This window comes from Scomber japonicus, chromosome 9, assembly GCF_027409825.1.
Source record: "Scomber japonicus isolate fScoJap1 chromosome 9, fScoJap1.pri, whole genome shotgun sequence".
NCBI classification, from domain to species: Eukaryota; Metazoa; Chordata; class Actinopteri; order Scombriformes; family Scombridae; genus Scomber; species Scomber japonicus.
Genome location: NC_070586.1, coordinates 25,881,736 through 25,908,206, shown reverse-complemented (window position 1 = coordinate 25,908,206; position 26,471 = coordinate 25,881,736). Strand labels below are relative to the sequence as shown.

The 26,471-nt window shown below is 39.6% G+C and overlaps 1 protein-coding gene across 6 annotated transcripts in view; it reads left to right on the top strand.

Moving 5' to 3' along the window:
• Positions 1-26,471, top strand: part of mctp1a (multiple C2 domains, transmembrane 1a) — a 134,714-nt gene that overhangs the window by 62,783 nt on the left and 45,460 nt on the right. For 3 of the 6 annotated variants that reach the window (XM_053324820.1, XM_053324825.1, XM_053324822.1), the window contains 11 exons: positions 3,194-3,336; positions 3,534-3,613; positions 5,550-5,661; positions 7,160-7,198; positions 10,004-10,168; positions 10,409-10,539; positions 11,378-11,564; positions 19,211-19,304; positions 24,374-24,476; positions 25,304-25,406; positions 26,005-26,106. In XM_053324820.1, the coding sequence (XP_053180795.1) occupies positions 3,194-3,336; positions 3,534-3,613; positions 5,550-5,661; positions 7,160-7,198; positions 10,004-10,168; positions 10,409-10,539; positions 11,378-11,564; positions 19,211-19,304; positions 24,374-24,476; positions 25,304-25,406; positions 26,005-26,106 (1,259 nt within the window). Of the gene's footprint in view, positions 1-3,193; positions 3,337-3,533; positions 3,614-5,549; positions 5,662-6,828; positions 6,835-7,159; positions 7,199-8,191; positions 8,201-10,003; positions 10,169-10,408; positions 10,540-11,377; positions 11,565-19,210; positions 19,305-24,373; positions 24,477-25,303; positions 25,407-26,004; positions 26,107-26,471 lie in introns of all 6 variants that reach the window. The other 3 variants (XM_053324821.1, XM_053324824.1, XM_053324823.1) reach the window with 3 other exon arrangements.

Genomic DNA, 26,471 nt, shown 5'->3' with positions numbered 1-26,471 from the left:
CTACACAGTGCTTCCATTTCTTAGCCATCTGCCTGCAAGCTGGACAACCATCCGTGCTGCACCAATCTATCAAACCTGAGTCCAACCCCAACTGGTTTTAGGCATTTATGTTAACATTTATTAATTCTTCTAAGACCTATTGATCTTTTAATACCTATTGCGTATTGACCTATCCATCCACCATCTCTTATGTGGGGCATACAATCATTTTCTTTCTTCATGGACTTTCCCCATCTGTGGGGAAATATTATATACATGTCATATATGGTGGTTGATTTCCAAGAAGGCACTTCTGCGATCGCTACTCTGTGCTGTACCCACGCTTACTCATATTCAGCCTCCACCCACCTACTGCACAGCATCAGCCTTCTCCATTTCATACGTTTCAGCCTCTGTGTGTGTTTATGGTACAATAAAGCTGGCACTCTAGGATGCAGAGGCTCAGAGCCAGTGATGTGTGTCTGGGGAATATCGACCCAGTGGGTGACACAGAGAGAGAAAAATACATAGAAAAGAAGTTGCTGCAAGTTAAGAGAGTAGAAGCTTTTGCCTCCATTATGCATTAGAGGACCACTCTTTAGTTCTTTTACAAGGAATTGTTTCCTGTTCATCTATTTCATGCTTGATACTGCACTATATGTTATAACATTAGAAACAGTAGTCACCATTCCAGACATTTCCTCTCCTGTTACCTGTGTCCCCTCGCTGCAGCTGTCCTGCACTGATATGTCAAGGGAAACTGTGAATGTGTGTGTGTGTGTGTGTGTGTGTGTGTGTGTGTATGTATTTTTCTAGTGCTTTTGCTGGTGTGCATTAGGTGCTTTTGGTTTGTTTAAATGAGAAGAAGTGGACATCTTTTCCCAGAATGCCAGTTTTAGTGCAGATTTTGCCACTCACACATCAAAGTTTGCTGGCAGCTGAGAATAAAATCAGCAGTTTTTTACTCATACCAAGCATATTTTTTAAAATACTGTCAATGACACACTTATGCTAAACCCAAATGACAAATTAATAGCATTATATTCCAGATAATTACTTGCGCTTTATCAGCAGAACCATATCTTTTTGCTCACATCTCTTGTAATGACAAAATAACTCATGTCAGTCTTGCCATTAGTACTCTTTAATATCTTTAATACACATCAGTCAAGTCATTGAGTGAAAATTATATATTTGCATTTGTTCCACTTGAGCTGATGGACCCCCCGCTTGAAATGATGAGACATGTGCGAACATAGACAGAGTACAGTCTTTTGTCAACACGTGTCCTCGCTGTCAGAAAACAGAGCAGATTATCATAACAGATAAACAACAGGCTACAGGTTTATGGTTACAATGTATGGTGTATGTATCTATAAGGTGTAGTTCACAAGTTCACTTACATTTTTGTTTTTTTTCCCCACAGTTTGAGAATTATTTGATAATAGGATTGCCTCCACCCCATCTGCTAATGACTTTTGTCAGTGGATGATAACCTGACACTGATTTGAGACACACACAAACAAACAGATCAGTTCAGTTTACTGTTTCACTGGACGTTACTGTTTATCATCTCTACACTGAATGGAGCTATGAGATGGCAAAGATAGAGGGAACGATAAAAGAGAGCAGTTTTGTGATGTATTTCACTTTTGCAGCCATATCATGACCTTAGAGCAGTCTGTCATGTACAGCAAAAACACTCTCCTTTGTGTTAGAGTTACAATAGTGAAACCACCATCATCAGGGTGCCTGTGTTGGCATGTTTTTATCTTTGTGTTCATGTGCCTCATGTACTCTGGTTTATCTTCATGTGACTTTTATGTTTAAATTAGTTTAATAGTATTTTGATTGATAGATGTTACAGTTTTTTTGAATCTGTGGAAACCTAAACATTGCAGAAAGTGCAAATACTAAAACAAACGGACAAAAGGTTTATTAATGTATATCTTTCTTACAATGAGTGGTTCACCTACTGTCCTAATATCACATGCAGTATCTGGAACTCCCTCAACGTGAAACATTGTGGTCTCTCATTACTGCACTGTCCAAAGAGAAACCTAGTGCTCACAAAAAATAATCATTAATAAAAGGAAATGAGCCTCTCTGTGCAGCTTGTACTTTATCTATGTGTACATGTGCATTAAATATGTATATATGTGAAATGCCTGTGATTAGTCCCGTCTAGATTCCAGTGGACATTTAATTTTGATCTAAATCTGGACGTGAGCAGACTGCCAAGCCAGTAAACCTGATTATCTCAAAGACAAATATGCCTCTGAATGCAAACCACTGCCATCATGACTGTTTCAGTCTCTCCAAATCTATGTTGTGGCTTGTTGTTTTCAAATGCCTATGACCTTATGAACTTATGAACTTGTCTGATGGACTGAATGTCATTGAGAAATTAAATTGTTGACCGTTTTCTCTGCCATTATGGGGTGTTTTTACCTGGACTCTGACATTCTGTGCCTGTCAAACCACTTGACTTATGCTGTAGTTCATGGACCTTTGGGAGTAGGAGGGTAGAATAAAACAGAAATTGAGAGAAAGATGGATGCTCATATTTCAGGGCAATAACATGTAGATTCATAATTATATTTGTTGTCATGATGAATGGTGAATGCATAGAGAGAGATTTATAATATAGACCTTCTAGCCTGTTTCCTCATCAAATGCACTGTGTGTCTGTGTGTGCATGTCATATACTGTCAGGCTTTTTGCATATGTGTGTGTTTACATCTCTGCATGTTAGATCAAATGTTAAATTGTGCAAAAACTCATTTTTATTTGTGAAATGGTTGTAAGCTGGTAGGTCCAATTCCTGCTCAATATTACTTATCAGAAAGAATGAAGTTTCACACCAAAATCAGCTGTTTCTTTGGCACAATAACATACTGTAAACCAATGGCTACATCTAGTGGTCAAATGTAGGCACTGTATGGGACCCAGCTTCATCCACAGTAGACAATGACTCTCCTTAGGCCTTCAAAGTAATGTGTGCCATTGTCCTGACCATCAGCATGCAAAGCTAATATGAACCCCAATCCCAATTGTACATATGATATACAGTAGATATTAATCCTGAAGTGAGACATGTTGAAGAAGGCGATCTTCTTAAACTCTTTAATTTGACCCTAATAATTTACCCTGTAGATAGATAGACAGACAGTATTTAGCTTAATCCTGTGTGTCTGATCTTTTTCATCCCCAGGGACCAGTGATCCATATGTGAAGTTTAAGATTGCAGGGAAGGAGGTGTTCAGGAGTAAGACTATCCATAAGAACCTCAACCCAGTCTGGGAGGAGAGAGTCAGCCTTCTGGTAGAGACCCTGAGGGACCCACTCTATGTCAAGGTACATCATATTAATCCTGAGCACCAACTGCCTTCCTGCTTTAATATAAATTGATGCTTTATTTTGTGGGGCTGTTCAGTCCTCACTGGACATGAACACACAATGTTTTGTAAACTTCCTTTTTAAGCCAGTTATGAAAAGTATGTGCAAATAATTTCAAAAACAAAATACATTTACAATGCATTGTGTCTCTGTAGGTTTTTGACTATGACTTTGGACTTCAGGATGATTTCATGGGCTCAGCATACCTGTACCTGGAGTCACTGGAACATCAGAGGTCTTTTTTATCTTTTTGCCTAGGCTTATTTCCTTTTTTATCCCTCTTTTCTTTTATGTTAACACCTCCCTTATCCTCTAATCTCTCTCCTGTCTTTCTACTTAACTCTTCCTTGCTGTGTCTCTGCTAATATGTTAGTGTTGCTAGCTGTATAATCTGCCCCATAATAGACAATAAATGTTTAGTGTTTAGTGATTGTTCAGGCAGCAGCTTTTTTCTCACATTTAATGCACTCATCCTGATCAAATATAGCCTGTGGTCTCCCTCTTGTGGCAGCCTTTGGAAACTCACCTCAAACCTCATGAAGCACATCAGTGATACATTTGTATTTTATAGCACGGATAAGTATATGAAGAGGAATTTAACTGCATAATGGCTGGAGGTTTTTTGAGTGATTTAAGTCCAACTGGAGGGCTTTTACATCAGCGAGTCATGTGATCAGGCACAGGACAGAGCAGAGATATTTTTAGACCAGAAAAACATTTTTTAACACGTCTCACTCCCACAGTTTTAACTCTCCAAGCACACATCACACCTTAAAATGTTCCCTCAAGCCTTCTCTCTCTCATAAAATAAACATATAGTCCACAGCAGTTATAGTTTCTAAACCTTAATTGATAGGGAAAGCACTGTCATATTTCCACTGGCTGCAATCCAATCAGCAGCTTGTGTGTCTCCTCTCACTGCCGTTTCTTAAGCTTACAGATTCTCTCTTCATTCAGACTGTGTACACATATTATACATCCTCATGCTCAGCAACTCCTGCTGCCACTAATAATCATATAATTGAGCTAGAAGCGCTATATGTTTCAGAGATCTAATCATATTCATATTCATGGGATCTTTGCCTTCTCAGTGGTTAAATCTGTTCATGGTCAGTTTCCTTATTAGATTACAAAGTTCTGAGTTCAATACCTGCCCCGGGCAGTACTCATCATTATTAGCCAACATTATTAGTCTTGGTAGAATTTCAAAGCAATTCCATTTCCAAAAATGTAGAACAATGATTTTCAGCTTTCAGCAGTCATACACAATTTCCTCTGAAATTGCATTTTCTATCTACTAAAAGTTGTTGACTTTCTGCTATATAGAGATACTGCCACTTACCTAATCTCTTTTATCATAAATCACTTTACAAGATTTGGTGCTACAGTTTTCAGTGTGAATATCTCAGCTGGAAAAAAATCAGAATGTTAACATGACATTGTTTATTGTGTGCACTTTTTTATTAGAAAGTTTTGCCACATTTACATTTTTCAATATAATTTACATTGTGTATGTTATCATGAACTGGCCAAGACTCCCAAGACAATAGGGAATCACACATGAATGAAGAAATTAAAAATGACATTTATTGTCAACTTAAACTCAAATAAAATAATAGTGTTAGTCAGCTAAGTCCATAATTAATTCAGTGTGTGGTTAAGTGTAGTGTGTGATGTGTGCAAAAAAAACAAATTCTAACCAAACTGGCTGGTGGAGTCCTGGGAGGAAGAGAAGAGAAAGATGTTAGAAATGAAGCCTCTTAAATAGGCTGAGGCCTAATTTACTGATGTTTCCTGATGTCCTCTCCAGCTGGCAGGAAGTCAAACCAACCACACAAGCAGCAGGCACCAAGAGAGCGATGTTACAATGTCAAATGATTTATCTATAGTTTTCAAAGATAAGTTCACCCTGTTCATGAGAATTAGTTATTCAAGTTTATTTTACTGCACAGGTCAGTCAGTTAGGGAGTGACTTTAACTGACTACACATTTGTCTTCACTCTGTGATAAGATAGTTGGTAATAGTGGATAGTCATTTTTCATATCTGCATCCATTTACATTCATGTACATGTACATGAATGTGGAATTGATACACTGCATAGCTATGAATGTACAATATTAGTATAGTATGGCTTTTTATGTGAACCTGGTTAACTGTGCTTCCCTGTAGGACACTGGATGTGACGCTGGACCTGAAGGACCCACAGTACCCTGAACATAACCTGGGTAGCCTGGAACTAGCTGTCACTCTGTCACCGAAGGAGGGAGACCTGAGGGATGCTGTAAGAAACATAATTAAACTCTGTCAGATTACTCATTCATCTCTCTTTCCGTCACTTTTCCTGCAAACATTACTTTTCCTTCTCATAAAGAGGAATCATACCTCCCTATTTTACTTACCCTGCTATGTATCATTTTGAATATGTTACACCAAGATAAAGAATAATATGCCTGATATACTGTAGCTAAATATAGAAAACCTGAATAATTAACTGTTTTTTTTTTTCAGTAAGAAAGCAAACAAATCAATTTAAATTTTATAATATTCTTAATCAAAGTGTTATTTTAGTTTAAGTGAACTCTGTGCTCGTACATCACGAAGCGAGGCAGGCTGTGTTGAACTGGAATGTGCTGGCTTCATTCATCCTCTTTTACTGGAAACTCTTCAACTCAGCAAATACATATGCATAAACACAAGTGTAATTAATATGTTCTGTGAAAAAAGTTCCATGTTCAAAGAGCACTGGATTCTCTTTCCTAATTATGTTGGCTGGTGCCTCTGCGGACGTGCTCGATGTTTCAGAGTTGCATTTATTTCTGTTCAATTATTTGTTTGGTTAATTGGACCCCTGCATGCTCGATCCGGAACAAGGCAGAGTCATGGGGGAAATATTTTATTCCTTTTGATCTGATGTCTTAATTCTGCTGCTTATTTAGTACTGTAGTTCAGAGAGTCCACATTTGACAGAACAAATAAACTCTATTTAGGTTAAGCATCATTTTGGATTTCTCCAACTGTGAAGAAAATGAGTACAAGGTTATAGATGACACTCTCTGTTGCCATCTACTGGTATAGTAAGGGATGAATACTGAACCTTTAATCTACTTTTAAATTAATCTTCTGTTAAACTGTTAATAATGTGGTCTTTGCAATAATCATACGGCATCAACAGTGTTTGCTTTACATAATGCTTATTTTCAAGTTGAGTGTTGTGATGACATTGGAAATTGGACATTATGTGAGTTTATTTGTGCACATGTAAATAGTCCTTCTGGGTAATGATTATTTTTATAGTTGAAACTTTGGAAGAACAATGTTTAATTGTTTCGCAAAGTGTCATTATTGGACCCAAACGAAGTAAAAAGCAAGCAAAGCAAACATGTAAGCAGTCTTATTTTCACTCGCTGTCTTTTTTTGGGTCTATGAATGGAAATGCACTTTGTGAAAGTATCAAGTATGAGAATGATGGTTATACAGTATGAGAGGCACAAACTGCTGCTAATGTATACATACATGTTTATCTGTACGTGTGTGCGCATGTCTGTGTATGAAAATACTTCATAACACCATATGACAAGTAAGACTGCTTCTTATACACTTCCTGCTTTACTTAACTTGCATGAATGACAACTGCCCCCACTCCTTATCTAACCCTCCCTTGCACCAGGCCAGGGCTAACATCTGATCTTCATACACCCCATGCCCTTTAACCTCTGACCCTGCAGCTCTAAGTGGGAGACAGTGGGGGGTGCTCTGTAACCGCTTTGTCTCATTTACAGACCATGCTTTTGAGAAGGAACTGGAAGCGATCTAGTAAGGTAAACTAAAACAGCATGTAACTCCCCCACCCACAAACTTCCAAATGTACTGTAACCCCACTACCGACCGCACTGCACTTCACCTTTCCTGCACTCTTCACTGGTGTCCTGGTTCATGGATGGAGTCTCCCTGGCCCTCTCCTTTCCTCCCTTCTTTTCCTCCTCCCACAGTGGTATTACCAGTTTTCTTTCTTTATCAGTTCTTTGGTTCTCATTGTCACCAGCTTATTTTCCACAGGCTGCAATATACCACCAAAACATCTATTTTTACATCACCTGAGGTCATGTAAATACTGTTTTATGAAATGCATGTGCCAACGTGCCTGTGTCTATTCATGAGTATGAAGAGAAAAGTTATATTTAATAGACAACAAGGGTGGAAGTAATGCATTACAGTGACTTTTTGTTATATATCATTTTTTGGAATATGTTTTAAGCATATTTAGTATTTCAAGCTTTGTCCTTTTCAACAGTTTAAAAGTTGTAACACTTCTGCTCAACTTGAGCCCCAAGTACTATATATTCATGCTTCTTCCACCTTTGATCTGCACAGTGTATTGCAGCTGCTGTGTGAGAAAATAAAGCAATTGGTTTGCTTTTAGGGGTTTTCAAGCAGTCCTGTACAGCAAATCAACTGTGCAATAAGAATGCTTGTTGATTGTTGATTCTGTTGAATGACTCTTAGACCCCTTTATGTCAAGTGGAAACCCTTCGGAGTTCACATTCTTTTGAGTTCACATCTTACCATACATACGATATTGCTACCTTTTGCTTTCATTTTTTAATTCTTGTGGGCTGTCAGGTTGAACAGAGGGCATGCCAGTTGAGGACCTGCTTCTTCTCATTGGCTCTTGCATGTAGCACCTATCTTTTTTTATATGGAACAATTTAGTGCACATAAATTGGTTTACTTACATACGTTTGTTTATAATCCTCATTTTTCAAAGTTTTTGGTATCCTTTCCCTTGCTGTTTAAAAGTCAAGAAAGTTGAGCAAGAAACAGTGGATGAGTTTGAAAACTCCATTTCACTTTCAATCTCCTAAATTGCACCTCCTCACTTTCCCGTAACTAACGTAAAAAGTTTGATAACCACCAAGAGACACAGATACACATTTGAAGTGTGCTTGGTTGGAGCTGGGCAGACGTCCTGCTGTATCGCGCTTCCCTAAACCGAGCCTTTGAAGCCTCCAAACTGGGCCACCCCGCCTGTGACTCGGGAATGAGCTCAAACACTAACTAACTAGCTACTGTGCTACCCCACCAAAAAAGGCGCTGCTCCTGAGTCCCTCCCTGCCTCCGTGCTCGACTGCTTACAGTACAGTTATTTTTACACAACCACTTCTTTTTAATGAAGCATCTATGTGTGTTGAACCAACAGTAGAAGATGCAAACTATTCAAGAAGTAGTTTGAGATAATAATTATGAGTCAGAGGCATATTAAATCCAGGTCTCTCTAACTTCAGCACAAGGCAAACTGCTTATTTTGGCACTTCAAACGTTTTTCTTCATCCAAATGGCTGACAGGAGTTGAACCGTGTGTTCGTTTTTAAATGTAACTTGGGTATCTGCTGTAAGACTTTCAGCCTCTGAACATCTTTGTGCATGATCTCGCTCCTGCTGTGCTCTGGCAGAGGGATATGGATTTCCAATCCAAATAGCCCATGGTTTTCTGTAACAAGAAATGCGTAGCAACAAAACAAGGAAACAATTAGGATTGTGCTCGAGTAGGACATAACGGCGACCTCTCATCATTAGCATACAGTGTGTTAGCAGCAAGTGTACAGGAGAAATGAAAGAGGTGGGAGTTGCTGTATGGGAGGTTGGCTGTATTGCAGGGGGCCATTCGCATTGTTTAATGTCTGGAGAATGGAAATTAAGAGGCTCCGTCTCCAGATCAAAGGCCTGCGCTTGTGAGGCAGGGTTTGTTCAGAGTTTAATGAAATTCACCCACAAAACAAAAGCTATGCTAATAAATTCTCACTAACGAGGAAGGAGGGGAGAGAAAGGCAGAGAGGGAGTGAGAGAGGGGTGTATTTGTTTGACAAATAAATACCCTGCTCTTTGTTTTAGTGAAGGATACTGACATGATTCAAAGAGAGGTTAAATAGGCCTGTAAGTGGTGAGGCAACTGTTGGAAAAAATGGACTTTAGTTTGTAATAAAATCATCAATCTGAATTTGCAGGGATGCCAACTTACAGTATGGCCAGATGGAATAAGAAATGTTCCGAGTGGCACTGCATCTCAGTGGTTTGCCCATTTTTGGTCACTTGCTTCCAGGTCATTCATTATATTTCTAATTTTTACCAAAAAAAAAGACCACACTGATGCAATGACATATATATTCTTGTGCAGACTTTGAGCAGTTTCTTCTACAGTTAATTCAAAAGTAAAAATGTTATCCGTAAATTCATTCATTTTTCAACAAAGGCAAACACAATGTTACTATACAGTTGCTGATTGAATAGTAGAATACAATCCTGTCATTAATTGATGATCTGGCATGTCAGGAGAGCTCAGACCCCAGGAATAAATTGTGTTAAATTATCTCATTTTGTGCTCCAGTGTTGCCGTATGTGTTTTGCCTGCTCATTTCTGTTTTGTCTTGATGTATTTTGATGTGTTACTGCTGATTGTTTTCTGGTTTACAAAGTGTATATATGCCTAAAAGTTCTATCTTGTGGTTAATTATTGTGTGTGTGTGTGTGTGCGTGTGTGTGTGTTCGTGGGTGTTTGTGTACATGCATGTATCCGTATGCATGTCTGTGCGTAACTGTTTCTGTGAATGTGTGTTTACTTGCTACAGTATCAGAGTATGCGTCTGTCAGATGTGCACAGAAAAGCCCAGCTGTGGCGAGGTATAGTCAGCATCAGTTTGATAGAAGGTCGCAGCTTCCAGCCCATGGATGCCAACGGCCTCAGTGACCCTTACGTCAAATTCAGGCTGGGGCACCAAAAGTACAAGAGCAAGGTAAACACACTCCTTTTTGATAATACTATCTTCATATGACTTTAATCACTTTGAACATTTGAACTCAGCTAAAATCTTCTATCAACTCAATCAATTTTTCACCGTATTTTGAACTATGCAGCTGATGACTATGGACCCTTACAGTCTATGAACTATCTACGTTATTAGCTTACAAATGTTATAGTATATAAAGACACAGTGTTAGACACAAAAATGTATTTCCTTCTTTTGTAATCTCAGACAATTCCCAAAACGCTGAATCCTCAGTGGAGAGAGCAGTTTGACTTCCACCTGTATGAGGAGCAGGGTGGGTATGTGGATATTACAGTCTGGGACAAAGATGCTGGCAAGAAGGATGACTTCATGGGAAGGTACAGAAATCTCTCTCAGTCTTTCTGTAAGCTATATAAATATATCTTTCTTCTGCCAGATGGTGTAGGTAGAACAGCTTACCAGAATTAAATAGTTATTATAGGTACTATTCAGACGGAAGATTGCATAATGACATTATTACTGGTAATATTAGTCCAAAATGTCATTTGTTCGGATTTACTCATTTTTTACTTCCTCTTCAATATCCAGTTGATTACTGCAACGTATGGCAGTCCTTTGAAAATTGAATCCCTGGCTGAATATTAGGCCATTTCCTGGGGAAATGAATTTTTCATAGTTTTTTATCGGCATGAAGGCACTTGAGGAAGCCTTTCCTTTGAACTCTTTGACCCAAGTCCAATAATTACTATTGGCCTGCCTTGATACTAACTACAGATATATTAAGGGCATGCCAGAAAATCAATTCAGCCAAGAGAAGATGCTCTCAAGTGCCTACTTAAAGGTATTAATTGTGTCAGCTTTGGCCAAGTTGTCTGCAGTTGCAACTATATATCCTACACACATGACTCTTGCTATGTGTATACTATTGTTAAGGTGTTGCTATTGCTATGCTCAATTGCAACATGCAATATACAGTACCAGTCAAAAGTTTGGACACACTTTCTCATTAAAGCAAATGGGAAGGCGTGTCCAAACTTTTGACTGATACTGTGTATATATATATATATATATATATATATATATATATATATATATATATATATGTGTATGTACTGTATATATATATATTTTTTTTTTTTTTTGATGAAATGATAACGACTATAAACAATACTTTATCGCTGTAATTCTTTGTGTGTTTGTGTGTGTGTGCTTTAGGTGTACAATCGACCTCTCGCTTCTCAGTAAAGAACACACACACAAGTTGGACATGCCGCTAGAGGAAGGCGAAGGTGTGCTGGTGCTGCTGGTCACACTCACTGCATCCGCCGCTGTTTCCATCTCAGATTTGTCTGTCAACATGCTGGACGACCCACATGAGAGACACCAGATCATGCAGAGATATGTGAGTTAGTGTTATTGTAAGAGTGTCTTCACTTTGTGTGAATGGGTTTAGAATAAGATAGATTAAATTAGCTGCAGTTACATGCTCACTTTTTGTTCATTCTGATTAAAATCATTCTGATTGATTTCGGGTCAGCTGTTCACAGCTGCACGTGATGTAATACGTTCTGGTGATTACATGCACCAACGCATTTAATCGCAACAGCTGTGTGATATGCACAAAATAAATCATGAATACATCAGGGGGATATGTCAAAATGTTCCGCAACCAGACAATTCTCTGCTCTCTGTTTAGGAGTGGCTGAGTGCAGCCTGACCACTACACTTTAAGTGAAGTTGTCAGGTTAAGCTAACCCATCGTCATGTCTTGAGGAGTTGCAGCATTTATTCACTGAGAAATAGCCTAAACTGCTACATTCACAGCTGCTAACTTCATATGCTCTTTGTCTCTCTACATGTTGCCTAATGTTACCCCCACATGGGGCAAAAATACGCAGAAAGTATATATTTATTCCAACTAGGGAGAAACAATTGAATTAAACATGTACAACTTTTAAAGTCCATGGAAACGTGACCACTGAGGGAACGTGTGCGAAAGGAAAATACTCAGAGTGGAGAGCTCAACTGAAATATGTCAACATTAGAAAGAACTTGTGTCACGCTAACCCAGCAGAACTGTGGTGTCAACTGCCCTCTTCTAGATAAAATGCTATAAAAGGATAGAAGATAAAATCAGGAAAAAATGTAATACACAATACACAATGACCAGTATGGTGCTGTTTCCTTAATACTTCATGGACTACATGCAATCCATGTGTGTGCTTGATTTCCTTGCTTTAATTTGTTCACACACATCTACAGCAAATCTTACACACAAGTAAAGTGAATCTCATGCATTTGCCCCTTCCTTACTGACTGCCCATCTTACCTGGCACTGAGGCATGTTGCTTGAATTGATGGCTGTCTGACACATGTTGAAATATCCAAGTTGTAAAGACAATGAGAACGATTGTTTCTTTTGCGTTATGAGTCACTCTGATGTTTCAAACAATAACTCCCTCAGATATTTATCATCAGACTTATGAGTGTTATAAAGTCACTGTTTATTCACATGCTCTGAAGAATCGCACTTATTCATCCAAAGGAGTATATTTATTCTCCAGTAAATGTGCTAAGATTTGACAGAAAATCCACGGGGCAAGATTTGAAGTAAGAAGACGTGGAGAGCGAGGGAAATGATGGGGTGCACACAGGGAAGGAAGGAAGAAATGGACAGATTGAGAGGTCAGGGAGAAGGAGAAGGGAGATCACAAGTTTATAACAGGCAGCACTGAGATGAGCTGATGGGAATAACTATTTGGAGGATTCAGGCTGGTTTGTTTGCTTCAGCATCCTACAGAGATTTGTGCAGATTTATGATTAATGCATGCAGGCTCAGTTATTTGTGTGTAAAATTTCTCTGCTTGTTATACTGTTGTCATTGATTTGAGCTTAGTTTTAGAATGAGAGAGAAAGTGAGAGCCCTAAGGCCCCATCTGCTCCAGAGGCCCTCCACTCAACACAATGGTTTCAGCCTATGTCTTTGTCTTAGCCTAGTTAACCCTTCACACCCTGTCATCCTTAGTCCTTACCACAAAGACACGCTCACACATCACTCACAGATGCTCGTGCACACACTTTCAATAGATTTCATTGACATGTAACAATTCTCCACACATCAACTGAATGCCCTGTTGTATTATCACTCAGTGCTGCAGTCATGTTAGATTGAAGTCATGACTTATTTTAATAGGAAAATGGAAGATATTGAAAACTTGCTGTTTCAATTATAAAATTTGATTTAAGAGAAAAATGGGGCAACATGTGTTTCATCATTACTACACCTATTCCATTTCATTTTTAGGAGGTTTAGTTGAAACACATTTATGAGTGCTTGTGTATGAGCATATGCAGCACGTGTCTGTTCACACACTTTACAATAAGTAACCGTTTGTGTTTGTGAGAGTCAGTGTGATTATGGGAAGTGGTCTAATTTCAGTTAGGGTTAGGTGCGGTACGTCCCAGCTGGTGTGTGTTGGCATCTTTTAATGTGTGCGTGATCACAAGCGGCGTGGCTCCACAGGCCGAACACGGGTGCCACGACCTAAATAGCCGTGGCGATGCCTTATTGGCTAGCCACAGGAGGTCGACCACTCTCCTTTGCGCTGCAGCAACCACCCAAGATCAGAGGGGGGAGCTCTAGGACCGAGATACACACACGCTGTGCTTCTTCTCACAGTCACAAAATGAGGGCAGGGAGTGTGAGTGTATGTGTGTGTGTGTTTGTGTCTGTATGTGTGTAATAGGGGGCGAGAGGTAAAGGGTGAGGGTTGCACCGGGAAGGGAAGGCGTGTAAAATGAAAAGAAAAAGCTATTTCACCTCTCTCACAACTCATGCAGACCCCGTTTTTCTGCTCGGCTGAAGGCGAGACATTTTCCTTCCATCGCCTACTTCTTTTTCCTGCCTCCTTCTCTCTTTTGCACTCCCCATCTCTGTCCTGCTCGCCCGGCAGCATCAGCTCTTTGTCTGTCGCCACTGTGGCCCTCCTGTAAGATGAAGGGATGGAGAGATAGGGGATGGAAGAAGGTTGGGGGTTGCAAATGGAGGGGCACAGTGAGGTCGGTTCGAAGACTTGAATGGTCTCTACCTATTTACATATTCCTTTTCTCCAGACTGGCTGTCTTTCAGTTGGAGAATTTAATAAAGATGTACCTTATCAAAGAGCACTGATAAGACCAAGTACCACCACATATATCAGTGCTGCTCAAAGCCCACTAATCTGCCCAGTGTATGTGCATGTGCTAGTGTAGGTGTATGCTATTGTGCTCGGGCACATTTTTACTGGCTGGTTTTATCAGCTAGAAATCAGCTGTGCAACACAAGCCTTCACAAAGCATCCAGTACTGCTAATCACACACAGGCACGCGTACACAGACACATGCAAAAACAGCACCTACCTGCGACAGCTATCTAATAAAAAGAAGGGGGTTGGCAGTGCAATACAAGTACCATGCTGTCATCATCACAGCTTTAAAGAGCAGGTATAATCACAAATAGGATGAAGAAGAGAAGACAATTGAAACCCTTTGCTTGTCTCAGCTTTCAGCCGCGTGGCCCACCCTGCTCATCATGAAAACACACACATAAGATTACTTTGAGCTAGTGAAGTGTGTAGTGGTGGATTGCAAAGTATAGATATTATAAATTAAAAAAAAAAAAAAACAACACACTTTCACCTTCATGCATACAAACCCACTTTGATAACCTGCGTCTGTGTGATGACATTACTAATTTTAAATCCCAGAGCTGTCCTTGTTGTCACTCTCTCTCTCACACACCATTTCTCATATGGTGTCAGTGAGGTCACTGTGCTGCATTTGGCAGGTGTTTTTTCCTCATCCCTATCTGTGGCCATTGAAGAAAGCATATAATAGATACCTGAGTGCTGGCTTCTGATGCTAGCGCATAGCTCATTAATGTCCCTCTCATTCTAGCTGTTCTGCATTGTGATGGGTTTCTGTGCGCACACGTGTATGTATGCATGTGTGTCTGTGTGTGTGTGTGTGTGTGTGTGTGTGTGTGTGTGTGTGTGTGTATGCATGCGTGTGTGTGCTAGGTTTGCGTATGCCTGTGTACACTTGCATGTATGTGTGTGAATGAGTACACATGAATTTCTTGTGCAAACTACTTTGAATGCAGCTGACGGCAGGGCTATATGCAACACGGTGCAATACACTCACTTAGTGACAACTGCCTTAGATGTACTATTGCTCACTGTAACCTTTCCTTCATCCCTAATTACTGTTTCCCAGAAGTAGAGAGGGACAGAGGGAGAGAGGGAAAATGAGAGGAAGAGATTTATGTATTATGATGGCAAAGGACCACACACACTAATGGCTCTTAATGGGCCTGAGGTGGCCGCAAGATGGGTGGATGAGAGAAGGAGGACGTGATGACCTCCGCTGAAGTGGTGGCACTTCACCACCCACCTCCATGTATGTGCGTGCGCACACACGCACACACACATACACACATACACACATGCAGTTCCTCTCCCACCCACCCACACTTGCACTGCTCTAAGGTACAGATAAAGGACACAACCTGGACCGGAAGTGAGATAAGGGACTGCAGTGAAGTGTAAGACAGTAAAGAGTAAACTTTGAGACAAGCTTTGACAGACAGCGTTTGTGCCTGAAATCCATACTATATACATATTCTGTTTACTCATACCAGACAATATACATGTTAATAACAGTGGATTTTTGAGTGTGCTGATGGTGGACAATATTGTCCTGCAATACACTGCAGAAACAGATGATATGAGATCTGTCACTTAAGGTTTTTCTGTCATTTTCTTTTAATAAAAGGCGTGTCTAAGTCATCATTTGTTGTGTGCTAACTGCAAAAACTATAATGTGATCAGATGTTAGCATTTGGTTTGTATCTGAACATTTCAGTCATTTGATTAAATGTCCCCTCAACTGAGCAGCTGGTAGGCAGATGCTCTGTGTGTGTGTGTGTGTGGGTGCATGCGTGTATGTTTGTGTGTATGTGTGTGTGTGTGAAATGTTACTTGCAGCTCTGATGAAAGGTGGCACGATGCAAAGATGACAGCGATTCATAAGCCTATGCTGGCTCTAATTCGTTTGTGTGTCTGTGTTGTGTGACAGAGATGGGAAGAAGAAAACGCCACAGTGACAGTGTCTGTCAATCACAAACAGGGTGAGGGTTTGTCTTATGAAAACCAGCTCTGTCCTTCCATCCTTCTCTTTGCTCCTCTGTTCCTCCCTCCTTTTATCTACTTATCCCCTTTTCTTACCTGTGTGCTGCTGCACCCCATAAGACCTGATGTGTGCGTAGGTAGGGGTAAATGAGGGAGTGGGGGTTGGTCTTGGCCTCATCTCTTTTTCTTTCTACCTGTCTGTCAGTCCATCTATTGCTGGCTATCTTTCTCATGAGTATTCACATTCTTGTGGAGGATGGGTTTGTTTTCTCCGCCAATCATGGACCAAAGCTGAACCCAAATGTCCCCTCAGGGAGTCAGTATGGTGGGAGGAAGGGATGGATTGTGGAGGATGGGTTGGGGGGTGAAAGAATATCTTTGCATCCATACATTAAAGATTGGATTTTATTTTTATTTTTTCGATATCTTTACCATTTTGTTTTTATGTATGAATGTGGGCCTTTTTGATACTAGAACTGGTGAGTTTTGAGAGTACTGGTTTCTCTATAAAAAGCCTTTTTCATTTAGCAGATAACTTTTATTGTCATCCAAACTAAAATACAGTCCAACATTGGCAAAGTTTTTATTTAAAGACATTGAAGACAAACACAAATACACACGTCAATGCAAGATGCCAACTGCTTCACTGTAAAGTCCACTCTCAGTGTTTGTGCGCTGGAGGCCCCGAGTTTCCACATCACACTTGTGAAAGATATATAATGGACTACAATTGGCTCTAAACCTGCTGTGATGTCACAAATTCTGTGATTAGGTATTTAAAGTGAGCAAAGATATATTTTCCTCTTTTAGCATATGAATGCTAGCTTTACAGTGTTAAACTCAGTGAAGCTCAAACAAGGAACAAAAAGAGGAGGTGAGGGGTGCTTTAAATGAAGATCTGAATAAACAATAATAAAAAAAATGATTATTTAGTGCCGACTTTCAAACAAATTGTATTCTCTGCTGACACATTTCAGTCAGTACAAAAAAAGTTATTGACATTTGATCCCCATCCTTACAGTTGGGAAATCGTCATCCTGTGCTCTTCTGTTGAACACTGACACATGCTATCTAGTCAGCCATTAGTTTGCCCTCGTCTCATCGCCTGTCGCCTTCCTCATGCCCTCTCCCTGACTCTTTTTCTTCCAGAGTCTCTCTTCTGAGCTGCTCCTCAATAATCACAACAAGCAGCTTTATCTTCAGAGAAATCATGCCTTAAAATTGAGAGTTGTCCCCTCTCTCTCTCTCCCCGTCTCTCTATGTCTCTCTTTCTCTCTCTTTCACACACACTCTTTCCCCCCTCTCTTTATTTCACACACTCTCCCCTCTCATCTCCTTTAGAGAGCTTTTGGACAATGATATCGCTGGAAACAGGCAGAGTCTGACAGAGTTGGTAATAATGAATTAAGTCTGTAGCCTGGCCTTGACTCTGAAATTTAAATTATAATTACTCCTGTGGGGATGGAAGGGGTTATTGCCAGAGAGAGAGAGAAATAAATTGAAGTGAAGTGCATTTCCACTCTGCTTTTAAGACACGCCGACATGCTACTCAATTTGGCCCCAGTGTAGGTTTTCTATGCATGTGTTTATACCTGAGTATTTGGGTGTGAACAAAAGCACAAGTTTATGTTTGTGTGTGTGTGTGTGTCTGTGTGTGCGTGTGCGTGTGTGCCTTCGTCGGTACCTGATCTCCACAGGTCATCCTTTATTCAACAGATATACAAACTAGTTTGTACAGGTACAGTCATTATCATTATTAATTCATTGTACATGGTTATTAAAACCCTGTATAAAGTATGGTGGTAGAGTGTTTTGCATCCTCATCTCTTGACAGTGTATGTAAATGTAAGTTAATGGTGTGTGATTTAGCATGTGTGAGATTTACTGTTTTACAGTTGAGTTTATCGACTGTGAGTGTTTTCTTCCTATTTTGTTAACAGGTGATGTAAACTGGATAGTGTAGAGGTCAGTGTGTGTGTGTGTGTGTATGTGTTTGCCTCCTAAGTATAATATCACTGCCATTCACGCTCCACTGGATGTGTCTCCTCACTGCAATATCTCTATTATTATATTATCAGCCCGATACTCTCTCCCTCTGTCTCTCTGTAAAGTAAACAAACACACAGACAAAAGTGTTTGCAATAAACAGTGAGCCCTCTACAGAGCCATTAATATCAATACGATCACATTTCTGTAAATCATACATGCATTAAGTGCTGTAATTTCCTCTTCCTGTTCATTTGTTACTTAACTTCACATTTGATATATTTAAATTTTCTTGCTGCTATTTTACACTCTGAATACCTTCTTCTAAGCGTAGCACGTTCAATTATCCATCTATCAACTATCCAGACTTATAGGTTTTGGTTACAACAACTTATAATTCACACAAAATGATGCCTCAAAGTGGCAGCTATGGGTCTAGGGATGGAGGGAGGATGTCCAAACTGTTTTGGGACAGCTCTGTACATTCAGCCGTCATACTGTGAGTTAAGAATGTGTAAAGTGCTGAAAATCTATCTATCTATATATCCTTATTTAAAACTTTCTATGATCTACCTTTTTTACAATATGTCCATCAATGTCTCATCTTCTTCACCAATATCAGTAAAGCTCCATTTTTATCTCAAAAGTGCAAAGTTAGGAAACATTTCAAACTAGCAAGCACAGCTATTCAGCTAAATTAAATCCGGTCATTTGTCCTCTCTTAGACTTCACTATAAATGCCAGCGCTACTGTACATTTTCAAATAAGGACTGTTAAAGGACATATTCTACCCTTTCCTCTCTTAATGAAATGTCAGGCTATTGACCTGCCTTTCTCTTAAATGCTAATTCGCCATCCTCTTTGACCTCTCACCCCTGTTCCTGTGATGTTTCAGAGCCTGTGGAGGTCATTGCACAACCTGAAAGATGTCGGTGTAGTGCAGGTAAAAGTCATCAAGGCTGAGGGACTGATGGCAGCAGATGTCACAGGTAAGACATTGACCTTAAGTTCAAACAGCAAGCCTGTAACCTCTGCAGTCCTCGTATACACTCCAAAAGCTACGGTCTCCTTTTTCACTCATATATTCATGCTCATATATTCATACATTTAAAAGCGATATGACAAATAAGCCTCCACTTCTGGTGTTTTTCCATTTCTGTTGTTCCTTTACTGTCAGAGTGAAAACTGCATCTGATAGCTGATACTATCAATTACAGTAGTTTTTTTTTTCTTTAAATAACTTTTTCTTGAGTTTTGCATCCAGACATTGAACAATTTCTGTGGCACATTTTCCTCCATTCGCAGTCTGCCATAAATCTTGCCAAAGATAAAGTCAGGGTGTAATTTTGGTTTAAGGGATGATCCTCTGTGAGAATCCTCAGAGAGAGTTAAAGTCTACTTTGTGCAGGACGCTAAATTTGTCTCTGCATTTTTAGAAAAAGATGCAGGCTGCTCATTTGAATAATAGAGAAAAAGTACACATTTGAACCAACAAATCTCTCTCCCTCCTCCTCCCTCCTCCTGCTCTTTCTGTGCTTGCTCTCTCTGAATCCTCCATTCTCCATTAATTCTTACTTTTAATTAGGTCTACAGTGGACAGGCCTAGTTTTTCACTCTGTATTATCTAGCAGAGAGAGACAGAAATGTGTGTATGTGTGTACGTGTGTGAGAGAGAGAAAGAAAGTCCAGAGTTTTTCTCCATTTGAAGCAGCCACAGTCCCATTAGCCAATACAGAGTGGCGCTGGTTGAGTTGGGTTATGCGTGGAGCGACCGGAGCAGCCGGAGTGCAGGGCTAATGGCTCTCTGGCTTTTGAATTTCACTCGGAGCAGGAATTTGCTCCGTGACCTCGTTGTAGAGCTCATCATTCAGTCTGAGCATCATGGATTCCTTCTAAAAGGAAAAAAAAATCAAAAAGAGTAAAACTGTGGAAATTTAATGTCTATTGGCTGTTTGTTTGCCTTTCGCTGTGTCTCTGCTGGTTTGACGCGGTCATAGAGAACATGTTTGATTTTAGAGCAGTGTCTTCAAAGCCTGTGGTGATCTGAAATTATAACTACAGGCTCACTCCACAGTAAAAGTGCAGCATGTGTTGTGGTGCCAACCAAGGCTAATATTTTATATACAAACTACAAGTCACGCACAAAACTTCTAGAAATAATAAGTTGAACTCTGATTTGAAAACTCTAAGTTAGTTCTTATATAGGAACATTTGTGTTTGTTTCTGACAAATTTTACTGTCCAGTTTTTACTTAAAATGTGAGAACTGAATTCATTTGATAATCTTTTTTTTCATGTACACATTTAAACATTTGCCATATGTGTTTCACAAGTTTGATTGCACATGCTGAATTGTAGTACACTGTACATGTGATTATTGTTTAAAAAAAACAGGTTTGCTTTCACATAAAACATTTTTGTTTGCCAAGTCATAACTGGAGAGATTTCTCTGTCTAATTTTCAATCTTTGAATTTTTATGTTTTTTTTTCATGTTTGAAAAAATATTTTTCTTTTGTTCCATAGCAAATATTTTCTTTCAGCTGTCTAACCCTACATATAGTAGGTGAATAGATACAGATAACAGACAGGCAAAGGGGCTGTTTCTATATGGCTTATTCTTGTTTTGAGTCTGTGTATGTGTGTGTGTGTATGTGTGTGTGTGTGTGTGTGTGTGTCACTAGCAGAAACAATAGCTCTGTAAGAGGCACATAAGAGCCCTCACCACATAAACACCCTATTCTAACAGCTCAGACCAAGAGAGGGTCAGGAGCAAGGTGAGAGAGAAACAGACAGACAAACAGACAGACAGAGAAAGCGAGAGGAGGTCAGTAAGAGAGAAATAGTTCACCATCTCTTTCCCATTCATGCTGCCTGTCTCCTCTCCTGTCTTGCCCCCCCTTCTCTCTCTCTCTCTCTCTCTCTCTCTCTCTCTCTCTCTCTCTCTCTCTCTCTCCCTCTCTCTCTATCTTTTTCTCTCACTCTCTGGCCATTTCTCTCTCTAATTGAAGTGTTTTTGTGGAGTAGCTCCTCTTCAGCCCGAGTAGGATAACTGAAAATAGTCTCTAAAACCAACAATCCCTTTTGTCTGCCAGCTCTTGTCCCTCTGAGTGGATGCTATACTGTTAGAACATAGTGGCGTGCGCACACACACACACACACACACACACACACACACACACACACACACAGACACACACACACACACACACACACACACACACACACACACAGACTTCTAGCAGAAAAACCACGGCGTGCATAGACTTCATTCTTTTTCAGTCAATATTAAAAAAACACCTACAAGTAAAATGTTGATTTTTCCACTGGGTATCAGTAGACACATGGAGGAATACTGTAGATAATCTTGTGCAGCCCATTATAAGCGATGAAAAAATAAAAAAATAAAAGCAACAAAAATGCAATTGATTTACATTTTAAAGTCTGAATCATAATTAATTGTGATTATACAGAAACATGAGAGCGTGCGTTCCCTCTCCAACCTCAAAACTCCTCACTAACTCTAAGCTTCCTGCGAGGCAATTACAGCGTGCTCTCTTGTCTCCGTACCATATTCATCCTCCACACTTATCTTAGGGCACCCAGAAATGAGTTTGAGCCCGCTCGATGCTGCAGACCCTCTGGAAGCGCTACAGAGACGGGACCCAGAGGGGGGAGGAGCTTTGCTCGGACATTACCTGGATGATCACTGAGTGGCGCTCAAACCTGAGCGTGTAATTGGTTAAGACAGCTGCCTCTGGTGCTGGCGGCCAATAAGGTGAAAGTTCATCACCAATGACAACTGGCTCTCTGCGGCAGCACAGTCTGCCATGTCATTAAAAACTGAATATTAGACAGAAAATGGGGGAGGGTTGGCGTTCTGCAGAAATAATTTCCATCTCTTAATTTTGGTGATTGCATTTAAATTTAATCAAACTTGATTTGTGGGGGCAGCATCATAATTGTTTATGCTACGGGAGCTCCGGGTCGATTAAGGGGGATTTGGTATATTCAGTACTGTAAAATTATTGAATGAGAAATGCTGCTAAAATATTTGTTTTACTTTCAAAATCTCTAATTTTTTGTGGATGGTCCAATTAATAATTTGCTTTTTAACACGTACAAAATTTATGGGCAATGCAGACAGTTGATACGGTTAACAAAGTGTCCATACATAGCTGCATGGACATGTATGCTCCTTAGTCCATTATCTTTAGTCTATTTTAATGTATCCTGCTTTTTATTGTAGGAGTCGTAGCTGTCAATATCCACTTCAAACACCCTGCATCAATAGAACGCCACAAACACATATGAAAGGAAACACCTACGGCTCAGCATTGATCACAGTGACATTTACTTTGCACACCCACTAAATGTCCTGCCCTTGTCACAACATTTGAAGAAAATCACACCAATCAATGACACTCACACATGCATGCTTTCCATGACACACACACACACACACACACACACACATGCACACACGGACACAGACGGACACAGACAAGCACATACACGTGCGGCGAGGGGCTTGAACTGAATCCCAACTGTATGGAGTCTTATTATGCAACATTGCTGCTTTTACTAACATTTCAATATTCTCAATAATTTCCCTGGGATTTTGTGTGGGACATATATTTTTTTTTAACTTCCTGACCCAGCCTTTTCAAGTGATAAGCTTAAACAAACAGCACAAACGGCTCCCAACAGTTCTCATAAAAAATAATGATCAAAGCTTGAATTAAGAGTTTTGTTGTTTTTAGTTCATTTTGAGGCAATTGAAAGGAGGTGGGCTGGCAGGCGTGGGGAGCTGGTCTCACTCCTTTCTGTGTACAAAGAAATTTAAATGTAAGACGTTAGTAAACAAATAGAAAATATAGGACATTACTGGTTTTGATTATTATAGTGCAGTATGCTATTCTCAGGAGGTGTACATAGATCTGTAATAATGTTTTTTTTATTTTTTTTCTCTCCTCCGTCTCTCTCACTCTCTTCCTATCCAGTTACATAACCGTAGTAAATTCTGAATTGAAAGTTTTGTTGGAATGAATTAGCATTAATGAATGTGATTTATAGGAAACCATATATCATATCTGTGGTGTATAACATCTGAGGGTCTTTAAAGTTCTCACACAGTGTATTAAAGTTTTATCTTTTGGCAGTGACAGGCCACTCAAGTTATTTCATATGTGGTTATTGAGTTTTTAAAATGATTTATACTGCATTTGGATAAACATTGTTTTGTTATTATTGCTTTAAAAACTTGTGTTGCTTGTGTTATATTAATGAACCTAGTGTTGGAGCCAGTATATGAAAGCAGTGATTTCTCTAAAAATGTAAGGAGTTAATTTGAGCATAGTTTTTATTTATTAACCTTGCTGAAATGATGGTTAGGAAATATTTTCTATGTCATTCTTTCATTACTGCATTGCATGCATTTCTTTCACTCATTTTTTTTCATAACATCGTTGCTGCTAGCATCTCGCTGCATGCATGGAATTGCTAATCAAGGACCAACAGCGTTTATCACACCTCTGCTCGGCTGTCTTTATCTTCTACTCTGAACTTCTGTGGCCCTCAGAGCCACATCACCCTCTGTGTTCTCCGCACCATCCATTCTCAAAGTCCTCTCTTTTTCTCCTCCCCCCTCATGACTGCCCAGGGCGTAGTTGTCCTGAAGCTTATCTTTTAGTTGTCCATGTTCCCAGGGTGTGGATAGAAACTTGCAGCTGTTTCACTGATATACTGTTGTATAATACATATGGCATTGAGGCTAAAAATGAGAGAATCATGTTATTACAGTTCTGATAAGTCCAGGATATTGGAGCTGTCATGTGGTGCAGTATAAGGAACATGCTATATGCTATCTGTCCTAATGACATGAAGGATTGGAGATAGACAAAAGCTGTTTGAATAACTTAAGATTCACTCTTTCCTTGAAACCTCAAGGTAACAAAAGTTTAGTATCTGTATTGTATATATGTATGTACATCTCTCTTTTGAGTAAGAAGGTCATTCATGTATTTTTTTAATTTTTTTAGTTTTTTATTTTTCTCACCAGGTAAGAGTGACCCATTCTGTGTGGTGGAGCTGAGTAACGATCGGCTGCAGACGCACACAGTCTACAAAAACCTCAATCCAGAGTGGAACAAGGTCTTCACTTTGTGAGTGGCTTCTACAATACCCATATATCTGTGCATGTACACAAATATAATAATATAATACAAATCTATTTTAATAATTGTTAAAAAGAAATAGAATTAACTTTTTGTGATTCACAGCATTCTTTAGTTTTTTGTATGTTTTTAAAAGTACATTTTGCACTGATTTCTTTTTTAAATGTTGATTACAGATTATTGTGTTTAAACCTAAAAATATATTTACAGTCAATGAAAATATAACTGCTTATTATATAGTGTTTCAAATGTATTGTATGAAAATAAATACAAAAATAAAAAAAATCTAGGAATACATTGAATTAAAAGTAGGCTTAATACATTATTTCCCCTTTTTTAGTAAGACATGATTTTCAAATCTACTCTACATCATTTCATATATATGACATATGCTTTATTTCAGACTCCGAACTGGTATAATTCCCAGTGATGGGATGAGTTAATTTAGTCATTCTTTGAGTGCCCATCTTTCTCATAGCCTCCTTTCTATACATAACATCAGCCATCTTCTTACTAGCCTAGTTTTCAAAAGATTACACTTCACACTCAAGTTCTACTTAGCTCGTGCAGTAATGTAGTGCAATATTAAATGACACATGTGAACGATCATTTTTAAACATTTATGTTAATGTATTGGAGAGTATGCAGATATGAAGCATTTGTTATGCCTCAATGGGGCATTTCAGATTTTAAACTGTTTTCTGTGTGTCTTTAATAATTAAAGAAGCTTGTGCAAGTCATGATAGCTTTCACACTTTCAAATATGTAGCTTGTTTAAGTATACCTCATTGGGGTTGTCTTTGTGTGTGGTCCAGTAACGTGAAGGACATCCACTCAGTACTCGAAGTCACTGTTTACGACGAGGACCGAGACAGAAGTGCAGACTTCCTGGGGAAAGTGGCTATTCCTTTACTAAATGTGAGTCAAAGGCAGATTTCTCTGCGTGAGATTTTTTTTCCTTTCCCTTGGGGATAATATAGAGAACATAGAGGAACGGAAAGAATGAAAACACACAGTGGAAGATATAAAAAGCAGAGGTTATTTTTGCAACTCCACAGATGAGACTGTTATTATTTCACAAAGAGAGAGATGACAGGGATGAGAAAAAATGGGAGACTGGCTGAGGGAAAAAAAGAGATTGTTAGGTGAGAAGAAAGAAAGTGAGGGAATGAGAGATGATATGAAAATGACATTGATCAAGAGACGGAACGACGCGATTTGGAGAGCAAAAGAAAGACAGAAGAGTGTCTCTTATATTTGAAAAAATATAGATATCTTGTGAAAGAACTGTGTGTCTAATATATCCATGCTAGACTGTACAGTGTGATTCCCCAGGATAGTTAATTTCTGTTTGACAGAGCCGAGCTGCAGTGGGTAATGAACAGGTACTTGTCAGAGTTGCCACAGTTGTTTTGGGTTCCCTGTCAGCGCCAGCAGCTGGGGTTCAAAGGTGGCCTGGGGAGCCGATTCAGCCGGGTATTGCCAGACAGACGCCTGTCATGTCCCTCTCCCACAGATCCAAAATGGAGAACGCAAAGCCTACGCCTTGAAAAGCAAGGAGCTGACAGGGCCAACAAAAGGGGTCATCTTTCTCGAAATAGACGTGATTTTTAATGCTGTAAGTCTTTCTTTTGCTTTTTTTGAGTCTCCCTGATTTTTTTTTATTTTGCCCCCCACTCACCATTATTCTCTCTTGTTCCCTCCAGCATTCCCCCCTTTACGCTGCTGTTGCCTTTATTCTGTTTGTCCCCCCCTCCCCTCCCTCGCTTCCATCTCATTCCTCGTCCCTTGTCCCTCGTCCTCGTTTTGGCTTTAATTATCGAAGACTCCCTCTCAGCATCCTTTGTTCGCCCATTCACTATCGCTGTGTGTGTCCTATAGCGGCCATCTTACAGCTTTCTCTCCATTTTTTCCCCATCCGCTGACATGGGGCACACTCTACGCATGTGCTGTCATGTTCTGTCACTACATAATGTGTTTCAA